This window comes from Radiomyces spectabilis (genome assembly GCF_025331425.1).
Source record: "Radiomyces spectabilis strain NRRL 2753 chromosome Unknown BYT42scaffold_13, whole genome shotgun sequence".
In the NCBI taxonomy this organism is placed as follows: domain Eukaryota; kingdom Fungi; phylum Mucoromycota; class Mucoromycetes; order Mucorales; family Radiomycetaceae; genus Radiomyces; species Radiomyces spectabilis.
In genome coordinates, this window is record NW_026251938.1 from 297,953 (window position 1) to 323,256 (window position 25,304).

The following is a 25,304-nucleotide window of genomic DNA, read 5'->3' on the forward strand; positions in this document are numbered from 1 at the left end:
CATACGACCCGCTATCACAGTACTTCGCATCACAGTGAGGAGCCAGTTGCCGTTATAATTTTTGCTATATGCTGCCCGAAAAGAGAAAATAATAAAGCTATACCATCGATCCCACAGCATCTATGCTAATGCAGCTTTCAACCATTAATACTCAGAAAACAAATGGGGCACCCAAAATTGACTTCTTTTTCTTCTGGTATGTTGCTATCAGACATACAAATTGTGGCGCGGCCCAATTAGCACTTGAGAACGCGTATCTTTCCCTCATGTTCACTTGACGACCAGCAAACTTTCCCATGAAAGCCACTTGGTTGGTCACTATCTCGCCCGCTTGCTCTGTTAGCCGCATGTAATGATGACAAATCGAACAGAGTATGCTCCGTATGTAATGATGGATGTTCCTTTGTTGTTTGGACTAGCGACACTAATGAAAAAAGCATTAAAATGCGATGTGGCAACATGGTCTTTCCGCGGGTATCGGTACAAATAGGGAATTTCCGTGGAATTTAAGCCGATCACAACGAACGGATATTGGACACTTGCTGTCTTGGCAGCCGCTAAGCGAATGCTGAATGTTTTTTGGTCTCATTTTGACAGCGATCTGTTGGTCAAGGCGGTGCTCCAAATGGGCCGCCTATCGAGTCGAAATGACGTCAATTAACCTTTATAGGAAGGAAAAAATGACATTATTATGCAAATCGCTATGTTTCATTTGATTTTCATGCTCGAGATTCCCACCGTGGAATTTTTTTATATTTTTTTTACTGTATAAAAAGCAGGGTAGGTTGCCAAGAAAGACTAAAAAGTCAACAATCATGCTTCGTTCTATTCCATTCGTACGCAATTTTACCGCTCGCCGTGCTTTTTCTTCCAGTGCCGTATCGACAGCACAAAAGCAACCTCGACAATCACCCTCTTCAACACATCCTCAACAAGCTTACGACGATGACGGTCAATGGGAAGAGGGTCGGAAAGTCGTAGAAAACACCTATGCAACCGTTGAGAGCGATGTCCATGTAACCAACAACAGCAAAGCCGAGGAAATCATACGAGACATGGAGAAAAAGGATGCAAAGGATTTCAACCCAACCATCAATGCTGTATTTGATGAATAATGAAACAGGGAAAGATACACTTTTTTCATTCATCTGTATAACCCCAAAGACAGTTGTAAACACATGTAGATAATCTCACACTAAAACTGTCACTGTAAGCAATAAATAAGCTCCGCTTTGGTTAATTGCCATTAAAAAAAAAGGATTTCATCGTCGAAGCAACCATCTCCACTGAAGACTGACTTCATGAGTTGCGTTCTTGTCACACAAACATAGTATACAGGATATAGCATAAGCGCATATCCCTGGCAAAACCGTATATAGTGTCAACAGAACGACAGTGTTCAAAATTCCCATGATTTTCCATCTACAAGAACCATGACGAGCATCGACAGTAAAGCTGTATATCGGCCATTGACAATGATGTCAATAAGGGACAGTTGCATGCGATGAATGTGGAAAGCTAATGAAAGCCAAATCGTTTTTCAATTATAAGATCGGTTACCACGCAGAAGTTATATTTGTCGGTAAGCCGTCTGGTAAAGGCTCTTTGTCTGGGTCATAAACTCAAGTCGCTATTACGTGAATCTGCAAACGACGCGCAGGAAGACTTTTCTTGCTCGTTTACGTCAGAACCGAACTCGCATGGTTTGTTAATGTATATGACTACACAACATAAACATGCGCTGGTACTGCAAACCGTATTTGATTCAGGTGATACAGACAATCCCAATCTTTCCGATAACGCTCAACAACGTACTAACTCTTACTTAAACAAAAACTACGACGCACACAATAATAAATACAGAGTGTCTTTGTGTGACGAAATCAATAATCAGAAGGAACACGTCCCTTAGAAAATGGCTTCTTCACTCTTCGTCTTCGGATCCGCTATTCTTAGATACAATGTTGGCCAAGCACATACTTCCAAAGTCCCGTGGCTGATACGGCACATCTCACGCCAGAATGTCAAGAATGACATATAACAAAGCTGACCAACAAACACAGAAGAATAAAATTTGATTTGCTCCAGTGGGTCACTGAACGCTGGAAAATGTAATTGACGTGACGATGACAAAGAAGAAAACAGTATTCTCATTTTGACTCACGACGATATCAATGTTACTGTCTGCCAAATCAACGAAAAAAATATGGTATAGTCCGCCAACCGGGTCCAAGCTGTCAACTGATTCACCAACTGTTGCGTTCGGGATGGTGATGCATTATACAATATATCAAACTAAGCAGGTGCATTTCATACGCACTTGATATATTGAACATTAAATTGGCTCTTTTATTTTTCTTAAACAGCAAATCCTCGATGACCTTGGCAACCACGACTCATCTGGAAATGACTCGCGACCTTGTCTCTTTGCTAGACAAATATTGGTTACAGAATCGTTAACTCCACTATGGTTTGTCGCAATTGTTGGCTGAAGCCACCTTGGTGCAGATAGTGCGTTGCTTCTTCTCAACGATCACCAATTCTGTCAATCGATCTCTTCAATTTTGCTATCCCACTCCAAATACTGCAGTAAATTTGCCAACTATACGATCAGCGCTATAGAAAAAACAGGATCACGCAAAAAAATACATTTATGCAAAACCATGTTGGACGATGGTCCCATTTACGCTTTGCGGCTGTTCGGGCTTGGGCGGTTCAGTGGTTTGCTCTAACCTTTCGAATTGACTCTGACGTGTAAATGCAAACAGAACATTTTTTTTGACTAAACACTCAACAGCAATAAATACAATTTATCATTGTATCAACTTGAGCTTCTCGTTATTGCCTTGCTACAATTTGACAATCTCATTGAGCCATATACTCATGTTAAATGACCTACCAAAGATGGATCATCTAAATCATGCAAACTAAGCTTTAGATCGGATGTCATAATCGGAAAACCGGACACTTGAAATTTCGTGAATTAAGCATCGACGTAAAATTATTGCAAATAAAAAGCATTGGATTGGTCGAGTATACGCATAGAACTTGTAGGTTGTAAGTAGATTTCAGATAGTTAATCAAGTTAATCATCTATAGTAAATAACACAGGTTCTTTGATTCGAATAAAATGAACCAGCTATCTTCTGTATCGTAAACATATACAGTTTTTTTTTCTTATTGTAGTTCTTTTTCCGATCTATTCTTTTGGATCCCATTATTCTCGTTCACAGAAACTGTCAAATTTCCTTCATTAATCATTCCAGAAGCATCTGATATATTTCCAAACCAAGCGTTCCTATTCCTGTTACATTCATGTTTCCAGACAGGGTAATATTGTGTCTTTTCTGTTATCCTTCAGAACATTGGTTTTGATAATAAAACGAAAAAAAAAGGAATGGTTAAACTGAGTTTCTCGGAAAGTATTAAAAAAGATACATTAATAAAACCATGATAGTATAGACATATCCAGTGCGTATTTTTTAACTGTCAACAGCTTATATCTATGGTAACCTATGCTGATAATGTAGTAAAATACGAGCCTGTAGTGAAAAATTGACAGCCAACAGAGCAAATTTATAGCGGACATTCAATTTTTAAAATTCTCATTTATTTTTATCGACAATTTATTTTCATAGAAGCATTTATTTCTCTATGCCAAAAACATATTGTCTACTGGATTAAGTATATCACCTACTGATAAATTAGGAGCGTCATTTTCTTATGCAAAATCTCAAAGTTTTCGGCTTTTTGAATTCTGTGATCAAATACATTATGAAAAAATTTTCATGTGAAGTGTGGTGGGAGAGTGGTAACCAAATTGATGCAAGAGTAACCCAAAGAAAGAATATTCAGAACAGAGAAGATTAGCTTCAGAACTTCCATGGTTCTTCCTCCGAATACTAACTTCTTGTTACTGTAAATCCGAATAGGGTGATAGCCGACTGTAAAAACTATCAGACTATTCCAAAGAGACTTCCAAAAATGTAGGCGCTAGTCCAAAGTGTATCTTCGAAAAGATGTATTCCCAGAATAAGAGATCAAAAGACAAAAGCTTTAGGATATAGATACAGAAATTTCTAAAAGACATTTAAATACTTTCACCGTACTATAGTTTCTTACTAAGGGATTACATAATATGTAAGAACAATAGAAATAATCATGGTTTGAGTCATCGTCAGAACGCGTAATGATCATAAGATAATTTCAGATCGTTAAACGAACTTCACGAAAAATCGAACGGGACTTCCAATTCACACTCCGCTTCTGAAAAAGAAGGAACCGACAAATCGATCGATATTTCATCGCCCAAACATCATAGCACCACGGGAGAAACACCAAAAGAAAGGGAAAAGACCAACGAATTCAGGCAACCACAGAAATTAACCAGAACAAGGGAAATCCGAAAAAGGCAGTCGGCCGAGGCTTGCACAACTTTGGTTTTCACAAATACCCCCCTCAAGCCGAGGCCATATGCGGGTTCCTTTGGGATATCCAGGCTTTGAACCGTTTGTAGGCGGGCTGGACCTCTGGTACCATTCTTGTAGACTCGTGGTAGGGCACCAAAACGTCACCGTTTACTGCACCCTTCAACCGTTGCTGATTCCTTGCACCTTCCAAATGATATGTACCACTGTGAGCATTCACCTTCACCACCACAAATGGACCGATCCACTTGTCACTGAACTTGGTTCGAGGCGTCATATCCTTCATAAGAACGAGATCACCAATCTGGAATGGAGCTCTTGGGTAAACCGTTTGGTCATAGTACTTCTTCGCCACCAATTTTCTTGCGTCGGACCTTTGTCGTGCTTCCTCTCGTATTCGTTTCAAATCTTCATGAATGAACTCAATCCGCTTGGCCACGTCTTCTTCGTAGTCACCCTCGACATACCCATGTATTGGCGCCGACCAAGTCGCAGGAGTCTTCATCTTATACCCGAATAGAAGGAACGCAGGAATCTGTCCAGTCGCCTCGTTTTTCAACGTCCTTAGAGAGAGAAGTGTCTTGTCCAAGTAACGATCCCATTGATAAACGTCGTCCTTGTCGCGAGCCAATTTTGCCAAAGTGAACGCCAGTGTCTGATTCAGTCTTTCACACAATCCATTCGTTTGCGGGCGATATGCAGTTGTGGGGACATTTCGGCAACCAATAGCCTTCAGAAAAGATACCGTATATTCAGAGACAAAATTTGAGCCGCGGTCAGTTAAGAGATACTTCGGGACACCATAGGGAACAACCAATTCAGAGTACAGAAAATCCACCGTAGTTTTTTCAGTAATATCCTTTACTGCCTTCGCGATAGGCCATCTCGTCAAATGATCAATGGCAGTAAGGATATACTTGTTTCCTTGTTCAGTAACTTCCAAGGGGCCAATGGCATCGCAGCCAACCAGAGTGAAAGGCATCTCCGGGGTTTCCATCAATCGCATGAGGTTCGATCGGGCGATTCTTCTTCGTGCGCGGAATTGACAAGTCGTGCACTCCTTGACCAGTAAACGAGCCTTCGCTTGAACATTGTCACAAACAAAACTCTCTTGAATCCTCTCAGCCAACTTCCGGGGACCAAAATGACCTTCCGCATGGAGCTGCTCCAGGATAGACCGTTCGTTCCCCTCGTGCAAGACTTCGCGCGCCGAACCTTTTTCCACCAAACGATCCAAATGGATTTCGAACCTGTTCGCATGTCTTCGTATCCTTTGCTTCGTAACCCGGTCACAATCCAGAGGGTAAGCACCACCTTCCAGGTACTGGTAGAGAGCCAAAAACCAAGGAAACTTCATTTCTCACCATGAATTGAGATGAGATAAACCAAAGGGAGACAGACGTGCGAACCAAAAAGTAAAAATCAGAGTAAAAGCCGGTAACCAAAAATAAACCATGAATAGAATAAATTTATTCTCTCCATGTCAGCAAGGTGACATAATAAGAAACAATGAAGAACGAAAGTTCTTCGATCGCTAATCTCGAACCAACCGGGAAAGGGAGTCAGCAGGATTGGATTTTCCCTTCACGTACTGGATTTCGAAATCGAATTCCATGAGACAAGCGGCCCATCTCGCCAACTTCGAGGTCTGCTTGGTCGGATTGTTGATGTAAACCAGGGCGGCATGGTCAGTTCGCAGAATGAATCTTCGTCCCAAGAGGTAATGGCGGAAATGTTGAACGGCCCAAATCAAGGCAAGAGCTTCCAAATGAGTAATGGAATAATTATGTTCCGGACCACGCACCGTTCGGGAGGCATAAGCGATCACCCTTTCCTCGGAGTCAGTACCATCCTTGGATTGGGAAAGGATCGCACCGAGACCTTTGGTAGAAGCGTCCGTCGTAAGGATCTGTACCTTCTGTCTATCCGGATAGCACAAAACCGGGGGATTCACTAGGGCAGTCTTCAGATTTTCATACGCACGGGCTTGTTCTTCGTCCCATCGAAATTCCACGGTCTTCCGCAAGAGCCTTGTCAACGGTTGAACCAGGGTAGCATAATCTTTGATAAACCTTCTGTAATAACCGGCAATACCAAGGAATGACCGGATATCATCACCATCTTGAGGGGCTGCGAACTTCATCACCTTCTCGACATTATAGTCGCTGGGGAGCAATCCATCGGCGGTCACCACATGTCCTAAGTACTCCACCTTGTCTTGCGCAAAATGACACTTCTTTCGTTTCAGTTTCAGATTGGCTTTTTGGCACTTTTCGAACTCCAGTTCCAAATGATGGGCATGTTCCTCTAGAGATCGGGAGTACAGAATAATATCGTCAATAAAGACGTACACAAATTTACCAATATAATCTTGAAGCAACACGGTCATCATTCTTTGGAACGTAGAAGGGGCCGAAGTCAAACCAAACGGCATCACCGTAAATTCATATGTGCCGAACTTCGTCACAAAACCAGTCTTCTCAATGTCTTGACTTGCCATGGGTACCTGCCAGTAACCACTGGCCGCGTCCAGAGTCGAGAACACGCTCGCACCACCAAAAGAGTCCAGGAGTTCGTCAATTAACGGCAACGGAAAGGCATCCTTGATCGTAGCTTGATTCAGGCGTCGGTAGTCAATAACCATGCGTAATTCGCCACCCTTTTTCTTAACGAAAAATACGGGCGAAGTCCACTTTCCAGCGGAAGGACGGATGAGCCCCAACTCGATCATCTCTTGCAACTCCTTCTTCAGATGGTCTTCTTCTTTCCAGGTTAAACGGAAGGGCTTGGAACGAATCGGATGAACACTGTGGAGTGGAATTTCATGTTCCAAAACCTGGACTTTTCCTAGACCACTGGTCTCGACGAAACAACTATCATACGTGCGCACCACAGAGCCAATAGCCGGAGGCAACTCGGTCTTCTCACCTTCTTGCTGGTCTTGGTCGGAAACACCTTCTTGTTCGGTCACATCGTTCAGGTAAGGAACCAGTCGATCCTCGAGGTCGTTTTCCACATTGAAAACATCAGATGACGTCGGGCACACGGACAAGGCATAGGCTTCAACTTCATCGTTGTTTCTTGCTGCACCAGAATATTCCGTACGGCACCGTAGGATCACCACACCCTTCTTGCAAGGTATTCTCAAGGTATTATCTTGCAACGAAATTTCAATACCATGAGCATGGAACCAAGGGATACCAAGCAGGCAAAGGTTCTTCTTTCCTTTGGTCGTTTGAACACACATATGTTCAGGTCGTATCTTGCCAGCAACGCAAATGGGCACATCGGTCGTGATATCGCTGGGGTCCTTGTTACCAATGTTAAAACCAGACAAATGCATCTGATCACCATTCGTGGCCAAACCAAGTCGGTCGCTCAAATCCTTGCCGATGACGCTCACACTTGCACCAGTATCGAACACCGCTTCGACTTCATGACCATTGATGGAAATTTTTCCCTTGAGAGGAGACCCAACACGCATCTTGGAAAGATCATAAGGGTACGTCATATCGTTCGTATCGACGGAATCGGTATCACTTTCCCACTCCATGTCTTTCTCCCATTCCAACACATCAGATTCAGTTTCACTGCTGGCCTGGGAACCAAGATCGAGACTGTCTTCGGAATCAGAGAGCACTTCCAAATTGTTCACTTGCATGGAATTTTCCTTGGCTGGTTTTCTTCGCCGCCAATAACGTATACCCGCGGCAATATCGTTTCCAGCCTGTCGTTCCAGATATAGCCAGTCCGCCATGGTTAATCCAGCGTCGGTGTGTTGCAATTTATCCCAGATCTTCTTTGGAATAAGATCGATTTCCAACGTTCTCGGGGGATTTCGCGATTTTCTGGGCTGAACGGCGGTCTTACTTGTCTTGACAACTGTCTTGCTCGGTTCTTGATCTTCCACGCGTCGGCGTTTCTCAGCGGACAAAATGTCAACCGAAGGAACGGCCTCCACCAAATAAGCACCAGACTTCGCACCACCAGTTCCACCACCGGGCTTCAACGAGGATTTTTCTTGATACGGAGCACCAGTAACCTCGTTACTTACTGGCGCTCCAAGTCTTTTCCCGAATTTTGCGCGTTTTCATTGGAAGGAAAGTTCGTTCCGTTGGCCTGATATGATTTCCTCTGCGGACACTCAAACTTCTTATGTCCCGGCTGATTACAATGGAAACACACCAGTCTTCGATTACCATCGGAGCGGTTCGAAGCGAGACTTGCCTTGAGGTTGCGAATTTCCTTCATGAGATCTTGCATGGAAAGTTCTTGATTCTCACCTTCCGGAGTAACCGTGCGGGGCTTGACACCGATACCAAGATGTTGGCCGCGTTCCACCGCAAAAACCTCGGGATTTCGCTGAACATGGTAGCGATAATTGGAACTTTCGATGCGCTTGGCAGCATCCACCACGTCTTGATACACCTCAAGGGGAATCGGGCTGCTTTCAATCTTGTAGGCAATATCCGCATCGATAGCCTCCAAAAAGTACTTGATCATTACCCTTGTATTGGTAATTTCGCAAAGGTCAAATAGTTCAACGAGACGCAACGAGGTAGTCTCTACCGATTGTTTGGGATGTTTGCCGCTGCACATATCGTAAAGCTGATTGTGCCAATGGTCTTCCAATTCGTGAGCATACTTCTGCTTAAACATCTCCACGAATTCTTCCCAATGCGCAACACGGTAGCACTTCGATTCAAACCAACGTTCAGCGTCACCAACCAAATGATCCGCCGCGATAATTAGAGTTTCTTCATCAGACAAACCAGCCATGGAGCGAATTCTCTCGATCTTGCGGACCCAATGAAAAGGATTAATTCCCTCCTTGCCGGTCGTAGCACCAGAAAAATTTGGCAACACATTCATGAACTTCATAATCGACGGCTTAGGTTCCTTCACAACCGGAACCCAACTACCTTCATGTCGCTCTTGAGAACCTGCGACAGACGAGCCTGAATTTCTTGACATTTTAATAAACTTGCACAATTGGTTGACACCAGAATAAACGATGTAGAGAACCACGACACTTGTAACGTAGATGACACAGATATCTGGCAAGCCGGACCATGATGTGAAGTGTGGTGGGAGAGTGGTAACCAAATTGATGCAAGAGTAACCCAAAGAAAGAATATTCAGAACAGAGAAGATTAGCTTCAGAACTTCCATGGTTCTTCCTCCGAATACTAACTTCTTGTTACTGTAAATCCGAATAGGGTGATAGCCGACTGTAAAAACTATCAGACTATTCCAAAGAGACTTCCAAAAATGTAGGCGCTAGTCCAAAGTGTATCTTCGAAAAGATGTATTCCCAGAATAAGAGATCAAAAGACAAAAGCTTTAGGATATAGATACAGAAATTTCTAAAAGACATTTAAATACTTTCACCGTACTATAGTTTCTTACTAAGGGATTACATAATATGTAAGAACAATAGAAATAATCATGGTTTGAGTCATCGTCAGAACGCGTAATGATCATAAGATAATTTCAGATCGTTAAACGAACTTCACGAAAAATCGAACGGGACTTCCAATTCACACTCCGCTTCTGAAAAAGAAGGAACCGACAAATCGATCGATATTTCATCGCCCAAACATCATAGCACCACGGGAGAAACACCAAAAGAAAGGGAAAAGACCAACGAATTCAGGCAACCACAGAAATTAACCAGAACAAGGGAAATCCGAAAAAGGCAGTCGGCCGAGGCTTACACAACTTTGGTTTTCACATTCATATGAGGGGGGTTAGCACAAGTGGTAGTGCGTCAGATTCCAGATCTGAAGGTTGGGCGTTCGAGTCGCTCACTCCTCATGTTTTTTTATTTTGTTTTTTATTTTGTTTTTTATTTTGTTTTTTGTCTTTTGTCGTACTTCACTCGGATCTGATATACCGGCAAGATCACCAGAGTGGGAAACAAGAGGATTAGGGATAGGAAAGATAACGCTTTATTTTTGTCAATTATAAGGAGATATTTATATGTGCTTATTCGGTCTATGTTCTTAAAGAGGATACTGGCTGAGCGGCTAAAACTTTGATAAAAGGATGGTTGTACTTAGCAAGATGCTAAGCTGATTACCATTTTCGGACGTTATCCGCTTCAGCCACGACACTTTTTTTTATATTGACTATCGTTTTCCATTTTTTCGTGGATCTATTCCGTATACCAATTCCACAGAAAATAAAGTATCGTAAAAAGTAAAAAGAAACTTTTTTTTTTATTGAAAGTGAATGAACACATTTCCACTGCGGACTATTGCTCGCCCTGGATCGAAAAAGAACACGAGGTAATATAGAGGGTGAGGAGCGCATAGGATGAGAATATATACAGTACTTTTTATTGGAATTGATCAGAGGAAAATTATATGTTTTGGTCATTGTATGATGGTTTCCCCAAGCAGGGTTTGGTGGGGTGTTATAATTTCGGGCTAAAGGCTCAGCTTGTTTGCTAGGTCCATCGATTGGCGGTTCAAACCATTATTTCGATGGTCTTTCTTTTTCCTCAAAAATAATCTCTATTAGTCGATCAACATTCTCCAAGATATTGGCATTTATAGAGGTCAGTGCGAGCTAACAAATGACTTGTTATGCCGGAATAGCATAGAACCGAATTTGTCTTGTGATAAGGCCTGCTGGGTACTGTCTTGGTCGCAGAGAGTCCAAATAGATGCGGGCTGGTATTTCAAGTTCGAGGCCAACTCAGATGAGGAGCGACGCATGGCAAAAGTTGAGAGGCAATCCAAGTTTGAGCGGACTTGACGAAACATATAGATCGATCATGATTTACGATCGATTCAAAGAAATATCACAAAGTATATTGTACCAGTCCAAGACATATCTTGGTATGAGAGCTGGTATAAAAATGATCCGTCGCTGGTGTGTTTGTCCAGGCGCATCGACGCCGTGACCAAAGAATTGAACGCTCGCATTCCCACGACCATTTTTTTTTGCCATCTGATACTGACACGTAACCCATATGTTCATGCGGCCCAGGGATCACGCCAAAGACGTTCCCATTCTCCGGCTTGAACCGTTGCGACCGCGGGAGGTTGTTAGTTGCAAGATAAATAGCATCAACAGAATGCATGCGACCTATATCAAATCATGTAAGTTAATGAACATCAACCAAATCTAGCCTACCAGCTTGTAGGTTACCTGTGTCGAGTTCTTGAAACCAGTACCAGTCGACGTTCAACATCAGCAGGAAGGATCGCTCGCCATTCAGAAAACTGTTATTTTCGAGGTCTCTGACTTGAAGCACATACGGCCATCGTACACGTCATAGAGCACGTCGCTATCCCCTCTGTGAATCCTCCACTCGTTGATCGCTTGTTGAAGCCGTCGCGCGCAAACATCATCGCTTGTGCCGTTTTAATCGAGTGTAGGCATACTCTTTAGTGGGAACAGCCTTGTTTCCTGAGGCGAGTTTGAATCGTGAGTTTGAATAATCGGCTATTGCAAGAAGGACGTTGCAAAAAGTCGCGATATTGGCACAACATTTCATTAACGGGACCAGCAAATTCTTCGACACTGATTCATGCGCGTAGTATAGTGGCAAGACGGGCAATCGACAAACTTGATAACTCTTTGGCCTTCCCATCGACGTGTTGATGTGATTATGAAGTGTAGATACCTTTGCGGGAAGCCAAAAAGGAGCGTCACAGTAATCGAGCACTGCGTTCAGGAAAAGGAAGAGCAGTTCCATCGCCGATTTGGAAGTGTATCGCAGCTGAAAATACACGAGAATAGTGTGATAAAATGGCTGCCCTGCAGATGCAGTTGCTTCACCGTCCTCTTGCCAAAGGACTTTGTGACAAAGATATCGTCGTCCGAGTCGGATGACAGAGAATTGTCAACATTGGCATGCTCGTTCTCGGAATCGACGCCTTGTTCTTCATCGTCAAGAACAAGCTCTCCGAAAACAGCAACATCAGAGTCAAAAGATACGTTTTTCGTGATAACGACGTTGTCTAAGTCGTACTCGCATGTCAAAGTCATTGTTTGTCGCTGGTTCAGGAACCTTTATTATTGTTGACGAGGTAAATTAAAGTAAACTACTGTATCTTTTGTGGCATCAATATCTTTTTACCTTTGATTGGCAAGCAGGAGAAATGCCTCTGTCTCGAGATGTTCGCGTATATACTGTGCGAGATTCTCCGACCGGCGATAAGAACAGTATAATTCCGTTTGGCAGTGGTAAGGAGCGTATTCATTAGCAGCTGAGAGCGGCCCCTTCTTTGTTGACGGGCGATAAACAAGTGAAAAAACTTGCAAGTTTGAGGGGGAGAAAAAAAGTTGAAGAAGCCTTATTTTGGGGGATTTCGGGGTTGCCTTTTTTTTATTTCATGCTGAATAAAACACCGAAAGAGAGTGTCAGCACCACTTTGACAAGTACATCAGCGTATAAGGAGTCGCATAAAAAGAAACAAGACATATTACAAAAGCGAGAAAAATACACGGTCAAATATCCAATTGCCATGTTCTCATCAGGCACACCAATAAACGTAGAAAACAGGTGAGCGGTCAGTAAATCGCCGGTAAAGAAATTTTTGGCTGAACTTGCCGGCAATAGCGGCAAATTTCGCCAACGTTTGTATTACGGTTCATTCCGGTATTTTTCACGCACGTATGGGGTGGGTGTTCTTTTTGTGTGATTTATAATTCTAAGATACCGATTCAGAAAACGGAAACTAATCCAACTATACCATTCTTGCATCATGGCTCTAGCCAAATGGATCGACGGAGACAGAGTCCAGCAAATTACCACTGGCGCTTTTGAGTCCACGGAAATGGAGTATGACACCGACATTGGCTGGCAGTGGTTGCAAAAGAATGACGACCGTATCCAGGGTGGTGTCAGCGTTACCAAGCTATGCCTCGGTGCAGTGAAATGCACCAATAAAAATGCGGCAAAGTTGTCCGACGCGCATGGAGAAGCAGTTGTCGCAAAAGTGCATGTTCTGTAAAAAGGCGTTGATTCATACTCCGTGCGATGTGAAATTGAAATTCAAGCTCACTGGTTACGGTGGCAAACTTACCCATAAAGACCACCACACTCACGGTGCGTTTGTACCTTCGCATTATTTCTTCCGAGATGCTGAAGTCTTTTCGAAAGACCGGCTTTGGAGGACGAAAAAACGGACTTCGCAAGAGATTTTATGATCGGCAGCAGTGCGGTTCGTCCCGAGTATCCGGCGCGTCCTGTCCGAGATATTGACGAAAACTTGCACCGTCTCGGCAAGATTAAGCGTCTGAGACGTACTGCACTATTAAAAAACGGAAAACTCGGTTGCAATCAGGGACTGAATCGAGCTACGACGCATTGAAGCGCCTTACAGAAGACTTTCCCGGATTCCTCCCCTCGGTGGATATGATGCCGCGCAAATCTCTCAGCCAATCCAATGCTCACCGATGTTTCATACGGCTGCTTCGCAGATGGATTTTACCTCTGTACGACCTACATGTTTTTTGAGACCTGAACAAGTAGGCCGTCATATTTCAGGCAGTGTTGCATTGACTCTCCACCAGTCATTTCAAGCCTTAACTTCCTCGCCTTTTTCCGTACCTTTGACTTCGTTCTTGGAGAAGGCGATTTTGAATTGGAGAAGAGTTCTGCCTTAGTGATGGATTTTTTGCAGGCTCAGAGAAGTGGATCCGTTGCAGCATTCCAAGAGACGTTTTCGCAAAGCAAGCTCGAGGCGCAAAGCCTGCTAAAGGTCTGTTATTACCATTGGTGTCAGTCAGTCCAAAGGGTGGCCAGCAACCACGCGGTCGTTCCTCCTGGAAGTCAGATAGACTTTGAAGATCTCGCCGATCTGATGTATCATGCCAAAGGCGAGGCGGGGAGGCGGCGTACAGTCGAGCGGTCCGCCAGATCAAAGCAGACTTTCCTGATGCTAAACGCTGGCTGAAATGATGGACTCACGATGAAACTGCGGCGATGATCTTCCGTTCTCAGGGCCATCTGCTGGATCGCTTGAAAAACCACAGAGTACGCACGACCAATGGCGTGGAAGCATCCCATCGGTGTCTTTACCGGGTTATCGAGAGAAAGAAGCCCATCTTCGAGACCTTACAGCAAATATTTACGTACTTGACGAGCGTCGAAATGCGACTTCAAGCGTATCGATAAAGGCGCTACAATTGATTATAGAAGAACGCCAAGGTAAGTCTTATTATTAAATGTTATGGCATCGTGTAAGTTGGATTTGATGTTCTATTCCAATCTCATAGCAAGCCAAGAAGAAAAACGAATTCGTCAACGACGGTCGTGCACCTGATACAACAGAACTTTTACTCGGTAAGCATTTCATGTTCATAATTATTGGTGCCTATTTCGTCGCATAAACGTGTATATAGGCCATACCAGCGAAAGCGATCATCCAACTGACACGAATGATGATGAAATCCGCGAAGGAGTTTGTGGCGCCGATTTGACAAGCGAAGATGATGTGGACAATGAAGAAAGCAAAGACAGTGAGCATAATTTTTGCAAAGACAAGAAGAACGAAAACTTCAAAGCAGTGAAAGACGACAGAAACTTGCAGAAAAGCTTGAACAACAACATGCAACGCACAAACAGCAGAGAAAAAGAGAAGCTTTAGACCGCAATAAGAAGCGCGAAATAGATGTTGATGAGTCTTCATCCCGGTAAGGCAAAACGGATAGTGCACGATACAGGTGTATATAGACACTTTTTGTTTTGGCTATTTGTAATTATAGAAAGAAGCAGTCTATCAGACATCCTAGACTTTGAACTCCTTCTGAAGATGAACTGGAAAGAATGGGTCTTGGCTCGCACGATGTTTGTGGTTTGTATAAGCCGGAAGCAGATGGTAACTTTGGATGGCGAGCTGCTTCATATGTGATTCAGGGAACAGAGGAGGATTGGCCCAAGGTCAAAACTTGTATGAAAGAGATTTTATTTTTCTGATAAACCTTTCTGGTCTGAGGAGATATCTTGCCACAGCCTTTAGCAGAACTAGTGTTTTTCTTGTGTATTTGTACCCCTCTTATTGTAATTGTATTTATTGGGTTACAGTCTTACCGACGGATATTTGCCATATTTCTATCGTAAATTGTTTACCTTGGAGATAACATCCCCGTTTACACATATCATGGGGCCTCTCCCCTTTGATTGACTGGTAGATAATTATCTGCTCATTTTATCTTTTCGTGGTTCGGCATCCACATATGTACACACTGTTTTTCTTCTCTTGGCGAGGTGCGGCTCTACTAATCAAAAAATTGGCTCCTCCGCCGTTTCCGGCACGATTGTAAGTTTCTTTCTTTGTCTTTCCCGTATTAGGGCGTTCCTTTTAGTTTTTCCCTTAGATTTCATCATCATCTCTCGTTTGTACAGCTCATCTTGACGTGCACAGCGCCTTAACCCCTAAAAGAGTTCGCTTAGTTGTAAAAACCTGTGACTAGCGTGTTGCAAGAACGTACCACCGTGGTCGTTGATCCATTTTCACCAAATGATTCGATTTTTCACCTACAGAAATTCCTCACTCTCATCTTTTCTTTGCGCTCTACGAGAATCAGTTAGCGACCTTGACTAGTGAACCCTCATCTTCTCTCAGTGCGAATTTAATAAAAGTATTGTCATCAAGTGATCCTGCAAGCCCATCTCCTCTGCGTTGATGGTGCCAAGAACACTCCAGAATTGAAGGTCAACCTGTCCGGGTCCCAGGTCCCGATGTGGCGTGTGGATTGGTCCAGGCACGCAACGGCATTGGTCGTAAAGTCTTTCAAGTGCGTACCAGCCAGGCAACCATGGAGGGATTTGGTGAAGTCCAAGAGAACGACTCCATTTGGCTCCTGAAGGAGTATCTCAATTATGTGTTTCCCGAGGGCGGCACTTGCTCCTCTTGCAGCCCTGACATGATCCACCGATTGGAAACCGGAACGATCTGTTTTCCAGACAACCATGACCGAATTTCTGGAGTTCCACCAAGACCATCCTTTGGTTGGTGAATGACAGTTGTCGATCTCGGATCCGAAAAAGTATTTCCGGAGCGTGCCGGTGAACATCCGATTCCTTGGAGTCGTTACAAAGAGTGAAACGCAACCTGTATATATCAATAGCAAGGCCGTTCAATGGCAAAATCTTACTCTCGGCCCCGCTCGTTAATTCTGTCATTCAATCCACTTTCCCACTCCTCTCATTGCTGTGCCTTTAATCTCTTTGTATCCATTCTATCCTTCACTATATCCCTGACTCTCCTTTCTATGCCTATGCCTATGCCTATGGTTTTCGTTTTGTATATTTCTATCCAATCGAATCCGTATATCCTTCCTTTGTTATGTCTCTATCTACTCTTAGTTATGTTTATGTCCATCCTTCCTTATGTCGATTTCTATTCTTCCTTTTGTGTATATCCATTATCTTCTGTATCTATCTACGCCTACGCCTATGCCTATGTCTATATATCGTCACTGTATATTTTCCTTGTATTATACTCATATAAAATTTGCCTTTGTGGTCATCTATCTCTAGAATATAGTAACTCACCTTTTGCTGCGATAATGTGGGTAATTTATGTTCTCTCGAAACACGCTCTTCACTGTTGCCATGCTGGCCCATACGCTATTGTGAGTTTTTCCGGTAAGAAAATACAAGTGGAAAACCAGAGATCTAAAATCGGATCGATTCAAAAATTATGTGAGCACCGGATATATTGTTTGTCGATATGTATCAGATTGAGATCAGGTCGTCAGAACGTCTTTTCGCCTGCAATAAGAATCAAAGGGAAAGAGTAACACCGAGGGGTATCCTGTATTATCAAAAAGAAAAGAAGAGGTGCGCTATCAGGGCAGCTTAGAAGTCTCAACAGAGAGAGAAAAGAGAGAGAAGACGTGTTGGTACGTTATTCACTGTTTTATTTCGTATTGAAATATGAGGGTATTATATTCGGCAAACTATCTGAGGGAGGCAATACTTCGTTCATCGATGCAGAGAACATCTCAATGAGGAAGATCGCACACAGATACACCATAAAGTCGAAACATCGCAGAGTGATACATTCACGAATGGAAAAATCAGTATGACAAACATCGCAATTTCGATGTAACACACATTGCATCGTTGCAGAAAAGGCAACTGCATACTCGGAATGTCGATAGTGCGGAAAGTATGATTGGAGGGAAAAGAGAAGCGAAAGGAGAAGATTACTGTTTCTTTTAGGGGACAATCGGGAAAAAGCAACAATTTCCAGGTCAGCTTCAAATTGGTAAACGACGGAAATGGTCATCACAGTGTCCTTGACTCTTTATTTTTTCTTTTTTGCTTCCATTCTCGTTTCCAACAAATAATACATCCAACGATCTGATGTATGATACCTCAATCCCAGTATATCCCGTATGTCTTTATCCAGTATGTCTGTTGCTCACTTCAAAATTTCAAACTGAACAAATGCAAATCCCAAATTCTTTATCTCATCCCAAATATTACCTTCAACATCAAGGATGGAATATCATTTTATCCCTCTTACCATCATCACCAGAATCGACAGGTAAAAGCAGCGAAATTATATCACAATTTGGCAAAGTATTCTCATCGTTTTTCCCGGTTAATATCCTGATCCTATGCATAAAAACCAATTAATGATACTCCAGTCACGTGACCTGTGCTTGCGGCTTGTCAAAAATCTCCCAATTCCGAAAGACAAAAAGGGTCTCTTGGTTTAGTGGTATAATTCTCGCTTAGGGTGCGAGAGGTCCCGGGTTCGATTCCCGGAGAGACCCAATTTTTTGCTTTTTTCCTGGGCGTGTGGGGAGAGTATTTTTTTATTTATTTTTGGTGATATTTTGTTTGGGGTGTATTGGTTTTTATTTTATCGATTGTGTGTTTCTAAATAAATGTAAAAGCGTTTTTTTTATTGGGTGAGGCAGCACGCGTCCTTGGTGGAGGACTACTGCCCGCCCTTACAGGATCTATGGATGGGAAAATGTGCAATTAAAAGAACCACAGGAGGAAAAGGACAAACCGTGGGTAGAAAATAAAGCAAAAGATATTATTTTATAAAGGGTGTATGAACACGTGTCCATTTCGGACTATTGCTCGCCCTGGATCGTTGGAGACAGAAAAATCACATAGGAAGATAAAAGAAAGGGGATCGTGCGTAAAAAGCTTGGGACGCTAGAGGTCTATGGGAAAAGGTTCAATTGAAAAGAAAGCATAAAGGAAAACCAAAAGATAAATAGCGCGCGTAAATGCAAGTAATAACATGTATTCTCTCGGTTCACATAAAAATAAAAATAAAAATAAAAGCTTCCTTTGTTTTTTTGTGGTATGCCCATTTGAATGCACATCTGCTGCAGAAAGTTTTCGAATCTGTAGTAACCGCTTTTTGAGGAAATTGAAAAGCAATATAAAATCGCGCCAAATTACCGTGGAATATGACGGTCAAATGGGGTAAATCAATGTAGAAAGTAAAGTTGTTGTATTAACCAATATCATTATACCATTCTTACCTCCTATCTGTATGTATGATACCAGTCCATCATATCACTTGGCCATCCATGATCAATCCAAATCTCCCGATCTACAAGAGAAAATAATTACCAACGCTCGCGTAATCACCATACCAGTCGGATCATATTATTATATCACGTCAAACACGTCTGATCTACATGTCAGATCATTTCCGATTTTCTCTTGTGTGAATTAACTTCATATCCAAACGCATACCGCACGCACAGCCTATAACTGGGAAAGTAAATCATGATCGATGATTAACACTAAGCAGTATGAAAAATACAATCATTGATAAAGCTTCATGGAAAATACACCTTATTCTGTCATGGGTCGTACCACATCTAAAAATACCGATATAGTATAAAAGACATACCTTATATTAATTGCCGCTCTCTAGTAATATTTCTTTTTCCTATTTTGACAAAACACTCTCTCGGGAATCAAAGGATTCTCACCGATTTATTATTGTTTTTTATTTTGTTACTACTAATTCGCCGGCTCTATAGACTCCGGGAGGAAGACAAATCAAGACATGACGAAAGGATCAAACAAAAAGTCAAAAGAAGGAAGAAGTCTAAGCTAAATAAAAAAAATCAGATGAAAGAAAGATGTCTTTTTTTTTTCAGCGGAAAATCATCGCTTTTTTTGTATCTTTTTTTTTTTTTTTTGATCTTTTGTGCCCTTTGATTTTATTTTCTGTTTGGTGGATGGGCAAATGGGAGACTCTTGAAGCGTGGATACATTTGTGCGTCGCCTTGTGGAGCTTGTTGTGAATGATTTTGACAGCGCTTACAGTGGTAGTAGAAAGACGGCAGTGTTAGCATATTTGATTCAAACAAACGCAATTCAGGCACTTACTTTTGTGTAGGATTGAAAATAGATTCATTCATGGACAATCTATTTGATGTAAATAAGTATAAGTATAAGCTTTATTGCTTTGCTTGCGTGAGACTGTAAGCTTGTATCTGATTTTTTGAATCAGCACCTGCGGAATCTGTAGCTGGTAAACGGAAAGCCTTGATCGGTAATAGCTTATGAATTCCGTTCCGAATTTGACGTGACAGTAGGAACGCTTCGTTTTAACGATTTATTAGAGCCGAACTGAAGGCATGGTTGTGTGTTGTCGGCTGAAACGAGTTCAAAAAAGATTTAGTGTTTGGATTTCAATCGAGATGAATTTTCGTTGAAGCTTACCCTAGGTTCTGTATTTAGATTGGATTACGAAGACAAATTAAAGACGCCATGACCGATTGATAAAGCCGCTTGCAAGGCTTATAAAGTCCGCTTGGGATTTGAAGTGATTGCAGGAACGTATGCTATTTGAAAATTTTGTGAGATTCTGCTCAGAGAATTTTTTTTTGAACATGATGTCAACGTTGCAAAACTTACGTGTAAAAAAGAAGCAAAGTAATCCATTGAAACCTTTGGAAGTGAAGGCAGGGTTGTAGGGCACCAAGAAAGGATAGAAAAAAAATCTGGATATGTGGCAGCCTTCTGTAAGTGTGGATAGTCGCCTGTCCTTTTGGGAAAGGGGGCGCTTGGGAATTGCGTGTCCTAGCGATGTTTCAATTGAAAAAATTTGGCCAATGATGGCGGTGGAGGCTTCACTCGTGTGGCGTCATTCGCGTGGCGCTCGCAATGGGCAGCGGCAGTGACAGTTGTGCCCAGTTTCTTCGGTTCAGATCAGAATACTTGAGGCATTTTTTTTTTGTGCGTGAATATGAGTGCACCGATACTGAGATTAGAGTACCGCCGGTTGTTGAGAGTTTGAATGAGTACGCCTGACGTTGCTCTTTAGTTCTCAGGTCGCCGATTGTAACGGAAAACTGAGTGGCGAAACTAATTAAAAAATGTTGGTCAATGCGTAGGCAAGAGGAACAGAAACTGAAACAAGGCATAAATACCATGGATAACATCGGTCGATATTCGCCATAGGAATGATGTGGCAGTTTCAGCTTGGCCTTAGATCGTGCTGCGGAGTAGACGGTGGCGCGTTGGCTGTCAGTGCTAACACTTTTTTTTCTTGAGTATTTCGTGAGATTCTGGACATTGTGGAATGGAGGAACGATTGCAGGCCGCGTGTTGAGGCTTAACATTAGAAGAAAGAAAGGTTAAAGTGCTGTTGGCACCTCCAAAAATGGAGGGCACGGTCGGAGGACAGCAATTCTGCTGGAAAAGTGTGGAGAAATGAAAAGAGCTTTGACAATTCCAAATCACGCTTGATGACAGCCAGCTGTCTTATCGCAGAAAAAAAATGACTTGTTCTGGGCGTCCCGCCTAAAATCGGCTCCACATATCATAATGAATGTAGGTTGATGTTTACCGTTTTTCTTCTATCCAACTGGTTTGCCCTGACTAAAAAAAGACTCATGACGAACTTTTGATGCGGCGACAGGCGGATCGCCCGCCCACAGATCAGGACTATCTAGAGACAATGAATGTAGGAAAAACCTAATTTTTACTTGATACTTAAAAAGGTCGCGGTATGTTTTTACGACCAATGAATGCGGATCTCTATTAAGGCTCCCTCTCCCGTCAGCTTACAAGTATCGTAAAAGGAACCTAGAAAATCTGCGGTTGAAAACAATGAAATGTGAGAAGAAAGAATGGAGTTGAGGGAATTCATGTTAAAATATGGAGATAACGTGATATACTCTGTACGAGGAAAAGCATCGATGTATTTGCAAGTGTGGCTCGCACACCGCAGCATTTTCATAATGGAGCACAAACACATTACATTATTGCACGTTGCATTGTTACGATAGACTGCAGAGGAAAAGAAAAAGAACAGGGTAAATCAACCAAAATATTTCATTCGTCTCATCAATTTGGTTAACTTATAAGCAATCTTTGTCAGACAAGGTGGGGATGGGAATTTAAAGGTGCAATGGATGACACATGGTACCATCCATGAATTTTTGTTCTTACAACTTACAAGCTAATGCGATATTTTCAACGTGGGTAATTCAGAGACGTCGAAAGGTTCGGAATGAACCGCTGCGCTCGCCTACAGTATCTCCGTCCATACTTTGCAAGCTGCGCAGAACATCGCCTACCATATCTTGTTTCTGTTCTTCGTCATGCAGATTATGTAACGATCGGGTGTCAAGGCATATAGAGGCCGGTTGCCTTGCTCCATCAAAGGATAACCGTTCGCCGATATTAATAATGTTTGGAGGTTGTGGAAGTCCAAACTAATCCAGCAAACGAAAGAAAACATTAAAAATCAAAACAGACGCTACTCAGTGGACTACGGTCACCACTCGATTTCGGAATCATCCCAGGAACCACCAAGAATGATGTCTAAATTGGATATTCTAAACACAAATTTTGTTTAGCGTACAGTGTGGTAAAGTAATGAAAGTAATTCCAAAAGCGAGTGGATAACTTTAATGTTTGGCCAAGATGCATTTGAACCAAACGCACCGGCCCCACCTGTTAATCGTGGAGGGAAGCGGAGCTGACATAAATATGTATTGTTTTTTATCCGTGACCACGTGTTCGTGTGCGTGTTCTGAAAAAAGTCCTGAACCTCTGCCACTTTATTTTCAGCTGCCATGACATCTCTTAATTTCACCCAGGACACAGGCACAGAGACGACAGCAGTTTGGTTTGCCAAAAATTTGGATGCGGGTGGCTGGATCCCCTTCATATTTCCGATATGTTGCATGAATGATCATATGATTTTGATAAAGAGCTTGCTCTTGATTGTGAAAAGCATTTCTCATTAGGCCCTTTAGGGAATTATACAATATGCCGATGGACGACTGAATACTCTTTAAGTAGGGATATTATGTACAAAGACCCATGTCCCGGCCTGGTGATATGGGTCAAGAAGCAATGAGATTCAGAGCCGCAGTTTACATGAAGTAGAACACGGTGTGACACCATATTGATAAAAAGTAGAGCTTATGTCAAAACTGGCAGGCAAAAAATGCGCACATGAAAATGATAAATATAGACTCGCGTTGAAAAAATTTCCGAAGGGCCACATCGGCAGTAGCAAACATTCCATCTCGAAGAACTTGGGCGTTGTCATTTGTCAACGGCCCCCTTTTTAGTTCCTATAAAGGCAAATATTGGTATACAACAGCAGACACTCATGGCATCAGGTAAAACGTAAGAACGAAGTTCCCGTTAGACGGGGTTTATCTTGGTCATTTTCATGCATCATTTCATGTTAGCCAGTGGGTAGAACAAGAGTAAGAACTTTGACTACTTTTCAAAAAAGCTGTAAACCATTAGTCTAGAATACACCGTTTCTGCTAAACGATAACCTTTAGTCGTCATATGCCATGATTAGCTTTGTTTGAAATATTCATTCTTGTCCAGAGTGTATTGTGGAGGACGATTCCAAAGAAGAAGCAAATCTTCAAGGTGTATGATTTTGTGAAAATAGGACATGTGCCAGTTTTTGAGAGGTTGGATATAATTATGTTAAAATTCATGCAATGTTGTAAGCAGCCGTCGCCATGGAGGCGTCAACAACATGTTTCAGTTTTTTTTTTTTTTTTTGGGCAAGTGCATTCTTTATGCATTCTCAGTCGATGTCAGCTTGGCGTTGTTTACGAAACCTGAAAGCACAAATTCATGACAAACTTATATATTATCGCGCAGTAACACAAATTTCCAGCTTTCTGTTTCGCCATTGTCCACAATGTTGTTGCGCCGGACGTTGACCTCCATTTTTGTGCTGGCCTTGGCACTGTCCTGTACAGCTCGGCCATCCATGACCGATGATTTCCTACACTACTTGCTCAAGAAATTAGACCAAAAGTTGGATAACGATGCTTTGCATGATACTCAGAACGGGGCCACACCAGTTAAACTGAGCACCAATACCACTGGCACATCAAAAAACATTATTTCACCGACAAATAATACCCATAACGTCGCTTCAGCCGTCAAAGCGTATCATGTATGTATTTGATGTAGTAAGAAGATTGGAGCTTTACAACGATATTTGCGTGCAAGTGCTAATGATGCGTCAAAAGGCCGATACAAATGATAACTTGATGATATACTGGGGCCAAGGCGGTAAATCGGAAAAGCCTTTGGAGTTTTACTGCAAACAAGAGGGTATTAGTGGTATCGTTTTGGCATTCATTGCTGATTACGTTGGCGGCAAGGGTAAATCGCCGGTGCTCGATCTGTCGTCCCAGTGCAAGTCTGAAAGTGATTGCTCCAACGTCGCAAAAGATATCAAACAATGCCAAGACAAAGGCATCAAAGTCATCCTGTCACTGGGGGGCGCCTCTGGTCCGTACCGTAAACAGAAATTCGATCCAGACTTGTTAGCTTGGTGGTTATGGAACATGTTTTTGGGTGGAGACGATGACAGCGTAACACGACCGTTTGGTGATGTTGTATTGGATGGTGTTGATTTTGATCCTGAAGGTAACATCGCTTGATAATCTGATCAAGATAGCATTTGAATACTAACGCTGCAACTACCCCATCAGCGGCGGACTCAAAAGGATACGATCGACTGATACATGCTTTGCGACAGTTATACAAACTGTATCCACCACGAAAGTTTCTGATCACTGCCGCACCTCAATGTCCGGATATCGAAGATTATGAGGACAACGCAATGTACAGCATCCTGTATCCAAATCGCAAATATGACGCATATCCCGACCTGGTTTTTGTTCAGTTTTACAACAACGACTGTTCGGCTTCGGCGTTCAAAGAAAAAACTTCGACTCGCTTCAATTTTGATGCCTGGGATAAATGGGCAACGGAGAAGACCAAAGGAAAATCCAAGATCTTCCTAGGGCTCATCGCCAAGAGCACCAAGGAGGACAGTGGTTACGTACCCTACGAAAAGCTTACGTCCATCCTTGACGAAGTACATTCAACAAAGAATTTTGGCGGTGTGATGATGTGGGATGCTCGACTTGCCTACGACAATCGAGTCAGCTATTTGCATGGCACAGACTATGCTACCGCCGTGTCCAAGTATCTTCGACAATTGACAGCTGGCGGTTCGAAAGCTGCTATTGGCGCTTTCAACGCATTGGGATCGCCGGAGAACCATCATACACCCGTCCTCGTACCTATCAGCAACCTAACCAACTCTATTCCGGATGTGCTTGGATGTTCAGGACAGGCATTTGTCCTTTTACGACATGTGACTTGTCGAACACTTGCCGAGAGCTTTGGAATGTCTGGCGACGATATAGACAGACACCTAGTCAACATTGGCATTGACGTCAATGCCCTTTTAAATCCAGGGTCTCACATCTGTATGGAAGTCCCACCGGAAGAGGAGAATAATTATGGCCGTACTATGGTTTTAAGCTACGTCTATAATGCTACCATTTCTGACAGCTGGAAGATGGGAACAACGATGGTCAGAAATATCTAAACACACTGTGATATCTTGCACTTTA

At 42.6% G+C, this 25,304-nt stretch overlaps 4 protein-coding genes and 2 non-coding genes across 6 annotated transcripts; 4 read left to right on the forward strand and 2 right to left on the reverse strand.

The window, feature by feature from the left end:
- Positions 1–173: 173 nt before the first annotated feature.
- On the reverse strand, positions 174–698 carry BYT42DRAFT_584034 (uncharacterized protein). The gene has a single exon (XM_051569848.1). It carries the CDS (start codon positions 459–461, stop codon positions 237–239), a length of 225 nt encoding a protein of 74 aa, XP_051419582.1. The 5' UTR covers positions 462–698; the 3' UTR covers positions 174–236.
- Positions 699–10,171: 9,473 nt separating this feature from the next.
- Positions 10,172–10,244, forward strand: BYT42DRAFT_t122. The gene has a single exon. It is a non-coding gene; the product is annotated as a tRNA-Trp (tRNA).
- Positions 10,245–10,842: 598 nt separating this feature from the next.
- BYT42DRAFT_584041 (uncharacterized protein) lies at positions 10,843–11,619 on the reverse strand. The gene is given in 3 exon segments (XM_051569849.1): positions 10,843–11,384; positions 11,396–11,522; positions 11,586–11,619. 2 exon segments carry the CDS (start codon positions 11,515–11,517, stop codon positions 11,225–11,227), a joined length of 282 nt encoding a protein of 93 aa, XP_051419583.1. The 5' UTR covers positions 11,518–11,522; positions 11,586–11,619; the 3' UTR covers positions 10,843–11,224.
- Positions 11,620–14,612: 2,993 nt separating this feature from the next.
- Positions 14,613–15,034, forward strand: BYT42DRAFT_549052 (uncharacterized protein; the record flags this gene model as incomplete). The annotated part of the gene is made up of 3 exons (XM_051566049.1): positions 14,613–14,627; positions 14,664–14,730; positions 14,790–15,034. 3 exons carry the CDS (start codon positions 14,613–14,615, stop codon positions 15,032–15,034), a joined length of 327 nt encoding a protein of 108 aa, XP_051419584.1.
- A 3,070-nt stretch (positions 15,035–18,104) lies between these two features.
- Positions 18,105–18,176, forward strand: BYT42DRAFT_t123. The gene has a single exon. It is a non-coding gene; the product is annotated as a tRNA-Pro (tRNA).
- Positions 18,177–23,924: 5,748 nt separating this feature from the next.
- On the forward strand, positions 23,925–25,279 carry BYT42DRAFT_502840 (glycoside hydrolase superfamily; the record flags this gene model as incomplete). The annotated part of the gene is made up of 2 exons (XM_051564858.1): positions 23,925–24,306; positions 24,372–25,279. The coding sequence occupies 2 exons, from the start codon at positions 23,925–23,927 to the stop codon at positions 25,277–25,279; spliced, it is 1,290 nt and encodes a 429-aa protein (XP_051419585.1).
- Between the last annotated feature and the right edge of the window lie 25 nt (positions 25,280–25,304).